General features: G+C 38.4%; 7 protein-coding genes across 7 annotated transcripts; 5 read left to right on the forward strand and 2 right to left on the reverse strand.

Annotated features, from left to right (window-relative positions):
- Positions 1–340: 340 nt before the first annotated feature.
- On the forward strand, positions 341–1,393 carry CBF1 (Cbf1p; the record flags this gene model as incomplete). The annotated part of the gene is made up of 1 exon (XM_056223578.1): positions 341–1,393. One exon carries the CDS (start codon positions 341–343, stop codon positions 1,391–1,393), a length of 1,053 nt encoding a protein of 350 aa, XP_056077583.1.
- Positions 1,394–2,030: 637 nt separating this feature from the next.
- MNN14 (Mnn14p) lies at positions 2,031–4,838 on the forward strand (the record flags this gene model as incomplete). Its single annotated transcript, XM_056223579.1, has 1 exon — positions 2,031–4,838. The coding sequence occupies one exon, from the start codon at positions 2,031–2,033 to the stop codon at positions 4,836–4,838; it is 2,808 nt and encodes a 935-aa protein (XP_056077584.1).
- A 163-nt stretch (positions 4,839–5,001) lies between these two features.
- Positions 5,002–6,345, reverse strand: NTA1 (amidase; the record flags this gene model as incomplete). The annotated part of the gene is made up of 1 exon (XM_056223580.1): positions 5,002–6,345. The coding sequence occupies one exon, from the start codon at positions 6,343–6,345 to the stop codon at positions 5,002–5,004; it is 1,344 nt and encodes a 447-aa protein (XP_056077585.1).
- Positions 6,346–6,696: 351 nt separating this feature from the next.
- On the forward strand, positions 6,697–7,074 carry RPA12 (DNA-directed RNA polymerase I core subunit RPA12; the record flags this gene model as incomplete). Its single annotated transcript, XM_056223581.1, has 1 exon — positions 6,697–7,074. The coding sequence occupies one exon, from the start codon at positions 6,697–6,699 to the stop codon at positions 7,072–7,074; it is 378 nt and encodes a 125-aa protein (XP_056077586.1).
- Positions 7,075–7,409: 335 nt separating this feature from the next.
- On the forward strand, positions 7,410–9,098 carry CCT5 (chaperonin-containing T-complex subunit CCT5; the record flags this gene model as incomplete). The annotated part of the gene is made up of 1 exon (XM_056223582.1): positions 7,410–9,098. The coding sequence occupies one exon, from the start codon at positions 7,410–7,412 to the stop codon at positions 9,096–9,098; it is 1,689 nt and encodes a 562-aa protein (XP_056077587.1).
- A 209-nt stretch (positions 9,099–9,307) lies between these two features.
- ARP3 (actin-related protein 3) lies at positions 9,308–10,657 on the reverse strand (the record flags this gene model as incomplete). The annotated part of the gene is made up of 1 exon (XM_056223583.1): positions 9,308–10,657. One exon carries the CDS (start codon positions 10,655–10,657, stop codon positions 9,308–9,310), a length of 1,350 nt encoding a protein of 449 aa, XP_056077588.1.
- A 252-nt stretch (positions 10,658–10,909) lies between these two features.
- TOR1 (phosphatidylinositol kinase-related protein kinase TOR1) lies at positions 10,910–18,328 on the forward strand (the record flags this gene model as incomplete). The annotated part of the gene is made up of 1 exon (XM_056223584.1): positions 10,910–18,328. One exon carries the CDS (start codon positions 10,910–10,912, stop codon positions 18,326–18,328), a length of 7,419 nt encoding a protein of 2,472 aa, XP_056077589.1.
- Between the last annotated feature and the right edge of the window lie 10 nt (positions 18,329–18,338).

Consider the following 18,338-nt stretch of genomic DNA (forward strand, 5'->3'; position numbering starts at 1 on the left):
TGTACTTATATATTTTACACCAACGAAGTACAAACATTTCATTTTTTTGTTTAGTTTTTACATGGGCAAGCATGATTCCTCTTTTCAGTTCCTTCGGCATCATCCCTCACCCTTCAGGATCAGGAAAATAAAAATCGGACAAAAAAAGTATTGGGTAAATAACGATTTTCCACGTGCTTATCACGTTTTTTAGTTCAATCTGGAATGTGAACCATCATACTTCAAGGGTTAAACACTTGGTCAATAACAGTTTTTCTTTCTCATAATATACTGGTTTAATCTAGAAGCACCAACGTCAAGTTCTTCAATAAAGTAAGTTCGTTCCATTTTCTTATTAACGATGAACTCTTTGGGAAATAATAAACTTTCCACTGGGGATGAGGAAATTCATTTGGCAAGAAAAAGAAGCTACCATGAGGACCAAAATGATGATGGAGCCAGGAAAAAGCAAAGAGACGAAGCCTTGTTGTCGCAAGAGAGCAACGACGGAAACATTGACTCTGCTTTGTTAAGTGAAGGGGCTACTCTAAAGCGGACTCAAAGTCAATACTCAAGCGAACCGACGTCTAACCAAGATAGGAAGGGAAGCGACGGAGATCCATCGGTAGCCGAAGCCGCCGTTTCTGCCACTGTCAATTACACGGATTTAATTCAGGATGGCTCTGATGCTCATATATCTAAGCAAACAAACACGGATGATGAGCGCAGGAATTCCATGAATGGGAGAAGAACCACAACCTTACCAAATGAAGGAGTCAAGTCAAGTGCCTCCTTGGAAGGAATGCCATCTTCACTAATGGAATCAACACAACAATCTAAAAATGACATGCTCATACCGTTGGCTGAACACGAACGTGACCCAGAACACGAGCATGATGACGAAGACGACGCTGAAGACGATGATGGCCCCGACAGTGACTTAAAAAAGGACATTAGTATGCAGACAGGTCGTCGCGGAAGAAAACCAACTACATTAGCTACAACAGACGAGTGGAAAAAGCAAAGAAAAGATTCCCACAAAGAAGTCGAAAGGCGTCGCCGTGAAAATATCAATACCGCTATCAACATCTTAAGCGATCTTCTTCCTGTGAGAGAATCAAGCAAAGCAGCAATATTGGCTCGTGCCGCAGAATACATCCAAAAGTTGAAGGAGACTGATGAAGCCAATATAGAAAAATGGACGTTACAGAAATTGCTGAGTGAACAAAATGCGTCACAGTTAGCCAGTGCCAACGAGAAACTGCAAGAGGAACTAGGGAATGCCTACAAGGAAATTGAGTACATGAAGCGAATTTTAAGGAAGGAGGGCATAGAATACGAAGATATGCACACCCACAAGACACAAGAGAATCAAAGGGCAGGCACTAGGAGTGATAATCCACACGACGCTTAGGAGTTAATGAGTAGATAGTTACATATACTTTAACCTTCTGTATATATCCGTGTTTAGCCCTCACATAGTGTGCGTGTTAAGTTTTTATCAATATTCCACGGGCATAATTGAAGCAGCCTAAATAGTCCTAGATAGCCACCCAAACTCAAGCTTAGAAAGAAATGTGTACCTCCTTTGATTCCGAAGACGTCTTCATACACTATTGTTCTTTGTCCCTAAATTGCTTAGCCGACTTTTTTGCCAAGAATTTTATAACTTCAATAGAAAATCGCCAAGAGAAGAAATACGTACAACCTCCGTTTTCCCTTTTTTTGGGCCGCAGAAAAGAAGAACGGTATTAGTGGGAAGGATTAACCTAGAAAAAAAGTAGTCAAAAAAGGTTACATACATCCTTTGAAGGTGCGCAACAATCACCGCCTAGTTTAAACTTAGGGGTTTGTTTGATTATTTAAGAAAACGTCGGAAGCAGCGTTATTTAAGAGTGTCCTCTCTTTTAACTGGTGTGCCGCTATTTGTATCTTTTATACTTTACAAGAGCTATTATTACTTCTGAAAGAAAAGCAACTTTCATTTTTTATGAATTGAAACAACAAAGAGTGTCCAAAAAAAAAAAGAGGATAGAGGTAGATACTTGACGATGTTATCCATCCGCAGGTTTTCTATGTTTGCTTTAAGATCGGTACGGCTTCACATTAAGAAAATAGCTATTATTCTTGTGACGGTTCAATTGCTGTTGACTATCATATATGTACTAAACGGCGGTTTATCGATTATTGATGGTGGCTGGAAGTCATTTACTTCGTCGTTTTTTGAACCGTTCACTCATACTACCAGAAACAACTTTTACGCTAATTTTGATTTGAGATCGAAAGACAATGTAGTCAGACTATGCGAGAAGATGAATTTTGATACTTCAGGCGAATGGATAGACACGTATACCTTGAAGAATAATCTTCTCACTGTGAAGATGGGCGCTGAAAAAGGACAGGTTCTGAACTCGGTAGAAGATTTAAGATACTATGATAACGATCCAAGATTGATCTGGTCAGTTGTCCTAGACCACTTGTTAGAATCTGACTCCAATGAATACGCTTTTTCGTGGTATGATTGGGCTAATTTTGACTCGATAAATAAACTCATTGCGTTGAAAAATACAAAAATCTCTTGTCAGTTTGTTTGCGAAGGGGTTTTCGATAAAGAAGTGTTAGAAAGGGTGGAGAGAGAAATTCAAGAGCGTTTGTTCTTTACTAACAGAAATAAATATGATCAACCGATCTGGTATAATAAGGCAAGAAACGCTGTCGGTTCCAATTCGGTGCAGCAAATCATGCACGATCACTGTAAGAATAATGACGCATATTCCGGTGGTACTCCTTTCGAACTGCCTTTTATCGTCAGCAAAATTTATGAAAAACTGAGGCCAGAAGTCTATGACCTGCATACCAAAAACCATTTATTATATTCTAATTTCACTCCTTTGTCATTGACTGTATTGGATAGTGATAAAGACGTATACAGAATAAATTTGAGAAAAGCAGATTCCTCCAAATCTAATATAGTGCAAACTAAACTATTACGGAATTACCTTCAACGGCACAAAGACGAAATGGTAAATGGTGATCTTATTTTCAATCACACTTCTATTTTTGAAAAATTCTTAGATCACGCATCAACCAAAAAAAGAAAGCTCAACATCGAAGGTTTAGACAAAACTATATTTACCAGAGAATATCTAGAGTTGTCTCCATCGGACTTTCACTTCGATGCGAAAATGAAAATCACTGAATTAGAGAGTAAGTTGAGATCTGAAGGCCTGTCATCGCATGATACCCACTATTTGCAAAGCTTAAAAACTTCCATAACGACTGCTCCCGCGTTACAGAAAAAGTACTTTGCAGAGGCCAGTGACGTTATAGATGCGACAGCTGAGGGTCACCATAGAGACAGAAGATTCTTTTCAATTGGTCATAATATCCTTGATGATCCTCAGGAATTCGAAGCAAGATTGACTTCCCTGATTAGAACGTTTCAGAAATTTATTAAGGCTAATGGATTAATATCGTGGCTATCACATGGCACCTTGTACGGATATTTGTATGATGGGTTGAAGTTTCCTTGGGATGGGGATCACGATTTACAAATGCCCATCAAGCATTTACATTATTTAAGTCAATATTTCAACCAATCTTTAATATTGGAAGATCCAAGAGAAGGTAATGGAAGGTACCTGCTAGATGTAGGAAGTGCAATTACTGTAAGAGTTCAAGGGAACGGTGAGAATAATATCGATGCTCGTTTCATCGACATTGATTCAGGCATGTACATTGACATCACTGGGCTTAGCGTTAGTTCTGACGCGGCCAAGCAGTATATGTCCAAATTTGTGGAAGAAGAGGAAAGCTCTGATAAAAGTTTTTCCACTCTTATCAAAGACTACAAATTCAATGAGAACGACCATTTTGACGAAGTTGACGGTAGAGTAGGTTTGGCTAAATATAGCATTTTCGAATTGAAGGAATGGGTTAATTCTCATCCGGACGACTTTACGGATGCAGAAAAGAAGCAAGTAACCAACACCTATAAGAAAGAGCTTGATATTTCGAGAAGCGACAGTGCTGAAAAAGATTTATCCCCAAAAGAAAGGTATTTGTTGAATGAAAAATACAACCTTTACAATTGTAGGAACCAGCATTTTTCCAGTCTTAACATCTTATCGCCATTGAGAAATACAATGTTCAGTGGCGTATCTGCATTCATTCCTAATAGGCCTATAACATCATTGAACAATGAATACAAAGTTCCTCCAAGATATGGGTTTTTGACGTTTCAAGGAAAAGTGTATTTACCGGAATTCAGATACTGGTTTTCATTTTTTGACGTAAAAAAGTTTGCGAATTTGCAGTCGAGGGATCCCAAGATAATACGGTTGGAAAATCCTTTAAACAACCTGAAGTTCAGTGATATAAACCTACTGCTGACCAACATGATAAAGTGTGGTTTTCATTCTATATTCGCCAATTTATTCAATTCTTTCGAAAGCACTGTTTATAGGCTGAAAGAGCTAGAAATACAGTATGATCTCAGCATTAGTGAAGAAGAGAAAAAAAAAATACTCAAGGTCCTAAGAGGAGAAGTAGCCAAGAACATGAAATCTCCAGTAAAGGATCCTGTAATATATACATATGAAAAAAAATTATGGGAGAGAGTAGAAAAATTGATGAATGCTTCGAACCTTTATGACATTGTTTTACAAGTTGAGAAAAGAAAAGTCGAAGAATTTGTTGAATTATCCCGGCAAGTATATAAAAGAAAATATGATGGTTTTAGACTTCCCGACGGTGGCAGTGGTGATGCAGTGACCGATTTGAATCATATAGGTTTAAACCTCTTCGGTGATAATAAGAAAACATTAAATGATATATTCGGTTCGGACCAAAAATATTGAAGAACGCTCTTTCCTCGTCCAAACAATACAATAATGAAATCTACTTATCCATTTGTCCTTTTTTCTTTTCAACTTTTTCTTTTCTCACTGGAACTTAAATAACGTTGAAATATGTGTATTTTTCCTAATTTATATATTATCTAATCTATTGCAATACACTCTCTCACCTTGATACTTCAAATTGGACTTCACGCAATATAGCCCCTTCTAGGCCTTTACCCAAGTTACCTAACAACTCTACGCTTTCATTAAGGGAATCAAGCCGGCTATCCTCATCAATTTCGGAATTTTTGGGTTGCGAACCATTGAATTTATATATTCCAGAACTTCCTGCGAAAATTGTAGACCCATCCTCAACACCACATCTGTTAGCGACCACCAAAACTGCATTTTTACCTTCAAACTTCCAAGATTGTTTAAGGGATGCCCCCAAAAAAGTCTTCTCTGCTAAAGTATCTTCCATTATTTCTTTAGAATTGGAAAAGTCCATGGTGTCCTCTTTGTGTCTTCCATTCTTGTAATATTCATGATCTGGAGGCATTTTACTTTTGCCCAAGATGTTTTCGAGAAGTGATGAATTTCTAAACCAAATGGCCCTTGATTTGTAGGACAAAAAAGGAAAAAATCGTAAAATCCAGTAGTTAACATTTGACATATCTGGTTCGTCCATATGTTTATATTCACTGCTACTGTCATCGGAGGAAACCCTATGTGTGTGTTGCGAATCACCAATTTTAAGCTGGTAAAGTCCTTGAGACCCAGCCAGAGGCAGTCCTTGCTCTCTTAAATTCAAAGCTATTTTGTCCTTAGCAGCCTCTAACATCGAATCGTTATGTAGAGTCTGTTTGTCCGTAATGGAAGTCGAATTCAACCACGCCATAGGACATAAAATCAACTCGACATTATTATCAACACAAAAAGAAGAAAATTCAAAGTGATTAAAGGGTGCCTTGAATTTGTAAGGACTCAAGTCCATACAAATACCTATCGATGTTTTCAGGGTCACATCTCTGGTGAAAGAGTCCTCATTAGGAAGCTTGGCACATTTTGAGAAACTCATAGGGAACGTCTGAAATCCCTCTGGATTTTCATCACAGTTCCAATTAACTTCAGTATCATAAAGGAAGGTCTTTCTATAATTGAAAACTTGTTCTCCCCGTGGACTCATTACAAGGGTGGAATTGTACAACTTCTGTTCATCAGCATTTTCAGGATATCCTATTACAGTGTAGCATTGAAACTTTTTAGATATTGATCTAGCTAGTTGAAAAGACGGCCCTTCACTTTCTCTAGCAACATAGGGTAAAATATCTTTTCTGGAATGGAAGTTGTATCCTGTTAAAGAAAATTCGGGAAATAATATTATATCAGGTTTCACATATGTGGCACTTTTCGTTACTTTCTCTAGTATAGACCATGTTCTTTTAATGGTTTGATCTACTTGCCCAATTTGAGGATTCAACTGAATTACGAGTACCTTTAATGACACTAAGAGTTTAGCAGCCATATTGACACCACGAGTTGCGTCTATTAGCGTTCAATTAATAGTATTCATAAAGTTATATACTATTGTTAACTCGTATTCCACAGCAATAAACGGAAATAACATCGTTTATTTCCGAGGGTCCATTACCACATCAGGGCATAACATAGATTATTATTAGGGCTATAAGTAAAAAGTTCTTTGATCAATATAAAACCTATAAAAATATACAGGGTATAATGATAATTATCGCTACGAACGAATAATGAAAAATATGAAAAAAAAAAGATCAATCTCAAGTGAAGGGCATTGCAAATGTAGAAGATCAATGTGAAGAACAATTAATTAAAAGAATCCAGTATAGTACGTACAAACATGTCTGTTGTGGGGTCGTTGATTTTTTGCTTAGACTGTGGTGATCTTCTGGAAAATCCTAGCGCTGTATTGGGCTCCAACGTTGAATGCAGTCAGTGTAAAGCTATATATCCAAAATCGCAATTCTCCAATTTGAAAGTTGTTACTACAACTGCGGATGATGCGTTCCCATCTTCTCTTAGGGCCAAAAAATCTGTGGTTAAGACGTCATTAAAGAAGAACGAGCTAAAGGATGGGGCTACTATCAAGGAAAAGTGCCCTCAATGTGGCAATGAGGAAATGAACTACCACACCTTACAATTAAGATCCGCAGATGAAGGTGCTACTGTCTTTTACACATGCACCTCCTGTGGTTACAAGTTCCGTACCAACAATTGATTGGGTCATTTTCGCACGGGCTACACAAATGTACACTAATACCATTCGCTCTCATCATGAGGGAATCTATAAAACACAATTTATAAATCAGAAATCTATGTACTGACAATAAAGAGCATAAACTATTATATTATTCCTACTGTTCATTACACTTCATCGCATCTGCTCGCACGGAATACGTCAAGAGTGATTTTCGACCTATGGATGAAAAATTTTGTAAAGAATAATTAGGAACGTCTTGCTTGATGAATGTGGCAAAATGTAGCGTGTAAATTAAAGAGCTGGACACTCAAAGCAGTAATAGCAACTACCCATTTATATATCAATATCTGGAAATGGCTGCTCGTCCCCAACAACCTCCTATGGAAATGCCAGATTTGTCCAACGCCATTGTGGCACAAGATGAGATGGGCAGACCCTTTATTATTGTGAAGGATCAAGGTAACAAGAAGAGACAGCACGGATTAGAAGCCAAGAAATCACATATATTGGCTGCTAGATCGGTGGCTTCTATCATCAAAACTTCGTTGGGCCCTCGCGGATTAGATAAAATCTTGATTTCACCCGACGGTGAAATCACCATTACTAACGATGGTGCTACAATCCTGTCCCAGATGGAACTTGACAACGAGATTGCCAAATTGTTGGTACAACTGTCCAAATCCCAAGATGATGAAATTGGCGACGGTACTACAGGTGTCGTCGTCTTAGCAAGTGCATTGCTTGACCAGGCATTAGAGTTAATTCAAAAGGGTATACATCCGATCAAGATCGCCAATGGGTTTGACGAAGCTGCTAAACTAGCCATTGCCAAATTGGAAGAAACATGTGACGACATCTCTGCATCAAACGATGAGTTGTTCAGAGACTTTTTATTGAAGGCCGCCAAGACTTCTTTGGGCTCCAAAATTGTTTCTAAGGATCATGATAGATTTGCTGAAATGGCTGTCGAAGCCGTCATCAATGTCATGGATAAAGATCGTAAAGACGTAGACTTTGATTTGATTAAGATGCAAGGACGTGTTGGTGGATCCATTAGCGATTCCAAATTGATAAACGGTGTCATTTTAGATAAGGATTTTTCTCACCCGCAGATGCCTAAATGCGTTTTACCAAAGGAAGGTTCTGACGGCGTCAAACTGGCTATATTAACATGTCCATTTGAACCGCCCAAGCCAAAGACAAAGCATAAATTGGATATTTCTTCGGTAGAAGAATACCAAAAATTACAGACTTATGAACAAGATAAGTTCAAAGAAATGATAGAGGATGTGAAGAAAGCAGGCGCAGATGTAGTTGTATGCCAATGGGGGTTTGACGATGAAGCCAACCATTTACTTCTACAGAACGATTTACCTGCAGTAAGATGGGTAGGTGGTCAAGAACTAGAACACATTGCTATTTCCACAAGCGGTCGTATTGTTCCAAGATTTCAAGATCTATCTAAAGATAAATTGGGCACGTGCTCCAGAATTTACGAGCAGGAGTTTGGTACCACCAAGGATCGTATGTTAATAATTGAACAAAGTAAAGAAACGAAAACTGTAACATGTTTTGTTCGCGGTTCCAATAAAATGATCGTGGATGAAGCTGAACGTGCATTACATGACTCCTTATGTGTAGTACGTAATTTGGTGAAAGATTCTCGTGTAGTTTACGGTGGAGGAGCTGCTGAAGTGACTATGTCGCTGGCTGTCTCCGAAGAGGCTGATAAGCAACGTGGTATTGATCAGTATGCATTCCGTGGATTTTCCCAAGCATTAGACACCATTCCGATGACTTTGGCTGAAAACTCCGGTCTTGATCCAATTGGAACTTTATCTACATTGAAAAGCAAACAACTCAAAGAAAAGATCTCCAACACCGGTGTCGATTGTTTAGGTTATGGGTCTAATGACATGAAGGAACTGTTTGTTGTTGATCCATTTATTGGTAAGAAGCAACAAATTCTTTTGGCTACTCAATTATGTAGGATGATTTTAAAAATCGATAATGTCATCATTAGCGGTAAAGATGAATATTAATTCTGTATAGATAAATAATAATAAGATAAGTTTTAATCATATCCCTTAAATTATTCTTCAAGTCTGCATTTGGAATTACTTGATTATACATATACGTGTATATAATAATTTGTATACGTATATTTAAATGAAGTGTGGGGCGTTTCGATTGTTTGTAATTTTTTTTTTGTACTTTTTTCTTTTAAGATGTGTTATGACTGGCTCAGTGGTCAAACCATGTTGAAAAGACTGAAATTTCTAACAATTTCCGGACCATATTCCTCATAGTCTTTTTTAGTGTGACAATAACCTTTGAATTCAGCGGTTTGTGCCAGTAGTGAACCTCCAAACCAAACAGCGTTTCTCTGCTTTCGATGGGAAATCACGGAAACATCTACACCAGTTGATTTAGTCCCGCTTAATAGTTCACTTTGCGCAATTCTGTTATTTACAATAGATTTCAAATCTCTTTGTAAACGACGTCCAAAATCCTTGAACATGGTCGATCCACCTGATAGTACGATATTGTTATATAAGCCTTTACGGACATCAATAGGACAAGCCTGAATAGTTTGATCTACCACCGTGGGCAAAGGTGTCAAAAAGTCAGATGATGCAATTTCGGGATTGAAGAAAATTTCTGGAGCTAAAAATCTTTCATAACCAATATCTACAACTTTTCTCCTTGTCTTTTCTTGATTTTCCACCACAAATTGAGCAAATTTGGAGGGATCTCTATCAAACTTATTAAATTCCTTTACAATATCTGGACAGACATAACAATACTCTTGCTTAATCTTTTCTGCGGTTCTCAAGGAAGTGTCTGCCTCACCACGCTCTCTTAACAAGGATTGGATGAACAACGTGATGTCTCTGCCGGCAATCGGAATATTCTTGATCGCAGAACCAATAACGTAACCTTCCGCCACAGGAATGACATGAGTCACACCATCACCAGAGTCTATAACAGTACCAGTCAGTGATCTATCCGTAACTTTCGAAGAGGTCCAAGAAGCGGCCAGAGCCAAAACTGCTTGCACAGCAATATATAGACCAGCACAATTGAACGATTCAAAAAAGATCTCAGCAACTTGCTCCCTGTTTTCGGGAGGATTCAGTGGTGGTTCGGTCAATAGGAAAAAGTGATCTTCAGGTTCTGTTCTTAGATACTTGAAAATAGAGTTTTCCCAGAATCTCTCCATGTGATCCCAGTTCTCTACTTGACCATGTCTAATTGGATAACTCAAAGAGTAAGAAGGCCCTTGCGATGCTACCAAAGCCTCATTTCCGATATAAAAATCCAGATCCTCCGTACCTCTTTTACCCGACAAGTTATTGGATAGCAATCCACCTGTTGCGCCGTTGAAATTGGTAGCAGAAGTAGAATTACCAAAATAAGACGCCTCATTACCAGCTGCTGAAGAAGTACCAACGCCTGAAGCTTTTTTTGTATTGGAAGGTGCAGCTGTGGCTATGGCAGTGGGGAACACCCATGAGGGAGAATCATTACCGGCGAAGCCGAGCTTGGTCAGCCCAGTACCGTTGTCCATGACAACAGCAGGATTGTTTAAGTACGACATTTAATCTTAATTTCTTGCTCAATTGTAAGGGCCTTGCATTGGAGCCAACTCTTAATTGAACCACTCTCATATTCTTGTTTGAAACTTTTGAAAAGGGGTTCTCGCCTCTTGAAGCCGCGAATGGCCGGGTGACGGTTGAAAAGTCCTTATCGAAGGGTCTTGAGAGTACATTAAAAAGAGCCATAATAGATCCAAGAAAGAATTATTGATGAAGTGAAGCAAATATTAGTCAGCGAGCAGGTTTGCATTGATATGGAAGCGCATGAAGAGCCGATTTGGAAAAGTGTGGTGTTGAAAGGGGCTAATAACGATATGGACACGGACTTAAACGTGCCATTGGCACCGAGCTTGAATGTGAATATGAACATGAAAATGAAGATGAATACGAGCAGGAATGGGAATGAGTCTGGGTTGAGTTCCAGTAGATTTGGTGGAATGATAATTGGTAGTAACGGGGATGTAAACTTCAAACCTATTCTAGAAAAAATTTTCCGCGAATTGACCAGCGATTTTAAGGAGGAAAGGAAATTGGCTAGTACCTCATTATTTGATCTACTGATATCGTTGGAGCATGAGTTGTCGATAGAAGAGTTCCAAGTAGTTTCAAATGACATAAACAATAAAATTCTGGAACTAGCTCATACGAAAAAGACGAACACTAGAGTGGGTGCTGTTCTATCCATAGACACCTTAATTTCCTTTTTTGCATTTACTGAGGAATTACCCAATGAGACTTCACGGTTGGCAAGCTACCTCCGAGGATTAATACCTTCAAATGATGTAGAAGTAATGAGATTGGCTGCAAAGACTCTGGGTAAGTTGGCCGTTCCAGGAGGCACGTATACATCTGATTTTGTCGAATTCGAGATAAAATCTTGTCTCGAGTGGCTTACTGCTTCCACTGAAAAAAATTCATTCTCCAGCTCGAAGCCAGACCATGCTAAACACGCAGCACTTTTGATTATAACAGCATTGGCAGAGAACTGCCCATACTTACTTTACCAATACTTGAATTCTATACTTGATAACATTTGGAGAGCGTTAAGAGACTCACATTTAGTGATCAGAATTGACGCCTCCATTACATTGGCCAAATGTCTCTCTACTCTACGAAATAGGGATCCTCAATTGACTAGTCAGTGGGTGCAAAGATTAGCTACAAGCTGTGAATACGGATTCCAGGTAAACACATTAGAATGCGTCCATGCGAGCTTTTTGGTTTACAAAGAAATATTGTTTTTGAAGGATTCCTTTTTAAATCAAGTGTTTGATCAAATGTGCCTAAATTGCATAGCTTATGAAACCCATAAAGCAAAAATGATAAGAGAGAAAATTTACGAAATTGTTCCTTTATTAGCATCATTCAATCCTCAATTATTTGCTGGCAAATATTTGCACCAAATCATGGACAACTACTTGGAGATTTTAACCAACACCCCAGCGAAAAAGATACCACATCTCAAAGATGACAAGCCGCAGATACTGGTATCGATTGGTGATATTGCATATGAAGTTGGGCCTGATATTGCACCTTACGTGAAACAGATTCTTGATTATATTGAACATGATTTACAGACAAAATTCAAAATCAGAAAAAAATTCGAAGGTGAAATCTTCTACTGCATTGGAAGATTAGCAATGCCATTGGGCCCCGTTTTGGGCAAGTTACTGAACAGAAATATACTGAATCTGATGTTCCAGTGTCCTCTTTCTGATTTCATGCAAGAGACTTTTCAAATCTTGACTGAGAGAATACCTTCACTGGGTCCAAAAATAAACGATGAGCTTCTTAATTTAGTTTGTTCAACCTTATCAGGCACACCATTTATTCAACCGGGATCTCCACTAGTAATACCACCATTTTCCAAAGAAAGAGCGAGAGAATGGAGAAATAAAAGTATTCTACAAAAAACTGGAGAGAGCAATGATAATAATAATGATATAAAAATTATCATCCAAGCCTTTAGAATGTTAAGAAATATCAAAAACAAATTTTCGTTAGCCGAGTTTGTGAGGATTGTTGCACTTTCTTACATTGAACATACAGATCCCAGGGTGAGGAAGTTAGCTGCGTTAACATCTTGTGAAATTTACGTCAAGGATAGTATTTGCAAACAAACATCGTTGCACTCCCTGAACACCGTATCAGAAGTATTATCGAAACTTCTAGTTATTACAGTTACAGACCCTTTAGAGGATATTCGATTAGACGTTCTAAAAAACCTAAATCCATGTTTTGATCCACAATTAGCCCAACCGGATAATTTGAAGCTCTTGTTTACTGTGTTGCATGACGAGAATTTTAACATTCAGTCGGTAGCAATGGAACTTGTTGGTAGGTTATCTTCCGTAAATCCTGCATATGTTATCCCATCAATAAGAAAAATTCTACTGGAGCTGCTGACAAAATTGAAATTTTCAACCTCCTCTCGAGAAAAAGAGGAAACTGCGAGTTTGCTATGTACTCTTATCAGATCAAGTAAGGATGTTACAAAACCGTATATCGAACCTCTTTTAAATGTACTTTTACCAAAATTTCAAGACACTTCCTCAACAGTTGCATCGACTGCACTGCGGACTATAGGTGAGCTCTCCGTTGTAGGAGGTGAAGATATGAAAGTATACCTTAAGGACTTGTTTCCTTTAATCATAAAAACATTTCAAGACCAATCAAACTCTTTTAAGAGAGAAGCTGCACTTAAGGCCCTAGGTCAACTTGCAGCCTCTTCTGGTTACGTCATAGATCCTTTACTTGACTATCCTGAATTATTGGGTATATTAGTTAATATTTTGAAGACGGAAAACTCTCAAAATATTAGAAGGCAGACGGTAACTTTGATAGGTATACTGGGTGCTATTGATCCATACCGTCAAAAGGAACGTGAAGTTACCTCCACAACTGATATATCGACAGAACAGAATGCCCCACCCATTGACATTGCTCTTCTAATGCAGGGTATGTCTCCGTCAAATGATGAGTACTACACCACTGTTGTTGTTCATTGCCTATTAAAAATTTTAAAAGACCCATCCTTATCATCGTATCATACTGCAGTAATTCAGGCAATAATGCATATTTTTCAGACACTGGGTCTAAAGTGTGTTTCGTTCTTGGACCAAATCATCCCAACTATTTTGGATGTAATGCGTACATGCTCTCAATCATTATTAGAGTTTTACTTCCAACAGCTTCGTTCTTTGATTATTATCGTGAGACAGCATATTAGGCCTCATGTAGATTCTATATTCCAAGCCATTAACGATTTTTCCTCGGTTGTTAAACTGCAGATGACAATCGTAAGTGTCATTGAGGCGATATTAAAGGCTTTGGAGGGTGAGTTTAAAAGATTGATTCCTCTCACTCTGACACTTTTTCATTTCATTTTGGAGAATGACCAATCGACTGAAAAGGTTCTCTCCAGAAGGATATTAAGACTTTTAGAAACATTTGGTCCAAACCTAGAAGGTTACTCACATTTAATTATTCCGAAGATAGTCCAAATGACAGAATTTGCCAGCGGAGGCCTGCAAAGGTCTGCAATCATAACTATAGGCAAGCTAGCAAAAGATGTTGACCTTTTCGAAATGTCTTCAAGAATCATCCATTCTTTATTAAGGGTGCTGAGTTCCACAGCAACTGACGATCTTCCAAAAGTTATTATGAATACTTTCAGCTTATTGCTACTACAAATGGGCACATCTTTTGCTATCTTCATTCCTGTTATCAATGAGGTTTTAATGAGGAGGCATATCCAGCACACAATATATGATGATTTGACGAACAGAATATTAAACAATGATGTTCTTCCTACGAAAATCTTGGAAGCAACTACTACGGATAATTCACCTGCGGAACAAATGGATACAGCAGATACAAGTGTGGCGAAATTACCCATAAACCAATCAGTTTTGAAGAGCGCCTGGAATTCTGGCCAGCAAAGAACTAAAGAGGACTGGCAAGAATGGAGTAAGCGCCTATCCATTCAACTGTTGAAAGAATCCCCTTCCCATGCTTTAAGAGCTTGTTCAAATTTGGCGAGCGTGTACTATCCGTTAGCCAAAGAACTTTTCAATACAGCATTCGCGTGTGTCTGGACAGAGCTTTACAGTCAATATCAAGAAGATTTAATTGAGTCATTATGTATAGCCTTATCATCTCCCTTAAATCCACCGGAAATACACCAAACATTGCTAAACTTAGTAGAGTTTATGGAACATGACGACAAAGCACTACCTATTCCGACCCAAAACCTGGGCGAGTATGCCGAAAGATGTCATGCCTATGCCAAAGCTTTACATTATAAGGAAATAAAATTTATCAAAGAGCCTGAGAACTCTACTATCGAATCACTTATTAGTATTAATAATCAATTGAATCAAACGGATGCTGCCATTGGTATTTTGAAGCATGCTCAGCAACATCACTCACTCCAACTAAAAGAGACATGGTTTGAGAAATTAGAGCGTTGGGAAGATGCACTAAATGCTTATAATGAACGTGAAAAAGCAGGCGATAATTCTATAGCCGTTACCCTTGGTAAGATGAGATCCCTTCATGCTCTTGGCGAATGGGAGCAGCTATCACAACTAGCAGCTAGAAAGTGGAAGGTTGCGAAGTTACAAACCAAGAAACTAATAGCTCCTTTGGCTGCTGGTGCAGCATGGGGTTTAGGAGAGTGGGATATGCTTGAACAATACATTGGTGTTATGAAATCTAATTCTCCGGATAAGGAGTTTTTTGACGCAATATCGTATTTACACAAAAATGATTACGAGGACGCCAGTAAACATATACTAAATGCCAGAGATTTACTTGTCACTGAAATTTCCGCGTTAATCAATGAAAGTTATAATAGAGCCTATAGTGTTATTGTTAGAACCCAAATAATCACAGAATTTGAAGAGATCATCAAATATAAGCAGTTGTCACCTAATTCCGAGAAAAAGCTTCATTATCAAAAGCTTTGGACCAAAAGATTGTTAGGTTGTCAAAAAAATGTTGATTTATGGCAAAGAGTGCTTAGAGTAAGATCATTGGTAATCAAACCAAAACAAGATTTGCAAATATGGATCAAGTTTGCAAATTTGTGCAGAAAATCTGGTAGAATGAGACTAGCAAAAAAGGCCTTGAATATGCTGCTTGAAGGAGGTAGTGATCCCAATTTACCTAATACAGCCAAAGCTCCCCCACCTGTAGTTTACGCACAACTGAAGTACATTTGGGCTACAGGAGCTTACAAAGAAGCGTTGCACCACTTGATTGGATTCACATCCCGGTTAGCACATGATCTTGGTTTAGATCCAAACAATATGATCGCACAAAGCGTCAAACTATCAAGTGCAAGCACTGCTCCATATGTTGAAGAATACACAAAGTTACTGGCACGATGTTTCTTGAAGCAGGGTGAATGGAGGATAGCAACTCAGCCGAACTGGAGAAACACAAATCCGGATGCTATTCTTGGTTCCTATCTTTTGGCGACTCATTTTGATAAAAATTGGTACAAGGCATGGCATAATTGGGCCCTAGCTAATTTTGAAGTAATATCTATGGTTCAAGAAGAAACTAAACTAAACGGAAACAAGAATGATGATGATGATGACACGGCGGTTAATAATGATCCTATTCGGCCTGACGGCAGCATCTTAGGAAGCGGTTCATTAACCATAAATGGAAATAGATATCCATTAGAGCTCATTCAAAGGCACGTTGTTCCAGCTATCAAAGGGTTTTTTCATTCAATATCTCTATTAGAGTCAAGTTGTTTACAAGACACGTTAAGATTATTAACTCTTCTATTCAACTTTGGTGGTATCAAAGAAGCTTCACAAGCAATGTATGAAGGTTTTAATTTAATGAAGATTGAAAATTGGCTAGAAGTGTTACCGCAGTTAATTTCACGTATACACCAGCCAGATCCTACAGTAAGTAATTCCCTTTTATCTTTGCTCTCTGACTTAGGAAAGGCTCACCCACAAGCGCTTGTGTATCCTTTAACTGTTGCAATCAAGTCTGAATCCGTTTCAAGACAAAAAGCAGCTCTTTCAATAATAGAGAAAATTAGGATCCATAGTCCAGTTCTAGTAAATCAGGCAGAATTAGTCAGTCATGAGTTAATCAGAGTAGCCGTTTTATGGCATGAATTATGGTACGAAGGCTTGGAAGATGCAAGTCGACAATTTTTTGTTGAACATAACATAGAAAAGATGTTCGCCACTTTGGAACCTTTACATAAACACCTGAGCAATGAGCCTGAAACTTTGAGTGAGGTATCGTTTCAGAAATCATTTGGTAGAGACTTGAACGACGCCTACGAATGGTTGAATAACTACAAAAAGTCTAAAGATATTAATAATTTAAATCAAGCTTGGGACATCTATTATAACGTCTTCAGAAAAATAACGCGTCAAATACCACAATTACAGACGTTGGATTTACAACATGTTTCACCGCAGCTTTTGGCTACCCATGATCTCGAACTAGCCGTTCCTGGAACATATTTTCCGGGAAAACCCACCATTAGAATTGCCAAATTTGAGCCAATGTTTTCTGTGATTTCTTCGAAGCAAAGACCGAGAAAGTTCTCTATCAAAGGTAGTGATGGGAAGGACTATAAGTATGTGTTGAAAGGGCATGAAGATATAAGACAAGATAGCCTTGTTATGCAATTGTTTGGTTTAGTTAACACCCTGCTGAAGAATGATTCAGAGTGTTTCAAGAGACATTTAGACATACAGCAGTACCCAGCTATTCCACTGTCACCTAAATCGGGGTTGCTGGGGTGGGTACCAAATAGCGACACGTTTCATGTTTTAATCAGAGAACATCGTGATGCCAAAAAAATTCCATTGAATATTGAGCATTGGGTTATGTTACAAATGGCGCCTGATTATGAGAACTTGACTCTTTTGCAAAAAATTGAAGTATTCACATATGCTTTAGATAATACGAAGGGCCAGGATCTCTATAAAATACTATGGTTGAAGAGTAGGTCGTCAGAAACGTGGCTAGAACGTAGAACAACTTACACGAGATCTTTAGCTGTGATGTCGATGACTGGTTATATTCTGGGGTTAGGTGATCGTCATCCTAGCAACCTGATGTTAGATAGAATCACCGGTAAAGTTATCCACATTGATTTTGGCGATTGTTTTGAGGCCGCCATCTTAAGAGAAAAGTACCCAGAGAAGGTACCGTTTAGATTGACTAGGATGTTAACATACGCAATGGAAGTTAGCGGAATTGAAGGTAGTTTCCGAATTACGTGTGAGAATGTCATGAGAGTTTTAAGAGATAACAAAGAATCATTAATGGCAATCTTGGAAGCCTTTGCGCTCGATCCTTTAATCCACTGGGGCTTTGACTTGCCTCCACAAAAACTTACTGAGCAAACTGGAATTCCTTTGCCAATAATAAACCCTAGCGAACTTTTAAGAAAAGGGGCTATTACCGTGGAAGAAGCAGCAAACATGGAGGCGGAACAACAAAATGAAACTAGAAATGCTAGGGCAATGCTTGTTTTAAGACGTATTACAGACAAGCTGACAGGTAACGATATCAAGAGATTCAAAGAATTAGATGTTCCTGAACAGGTTGATAAACTAATCCAACAAGCAACTTCTATTGAAAGACTATGTCAGCATTACATTGGCTGGTGTCCATTTTGGTGAAAATGGCATT

The sequence above is a fragment of the Saccharomyces mikatae genome (genome assembly GCF_947241705.1).
Source record: "Saccharomyces mikatae IFO 1815 strain IFO1815 genome assembly, chromosome: 10".
NCBI classification, from domain to species: domain Eukaryota; kingdom Fungi; phylum Ascomycota; class Saccharomycetes; order Saccharomycetales; family Saccharomycetaceae; genus Saccharomyces; species Saccharomyces mikatae.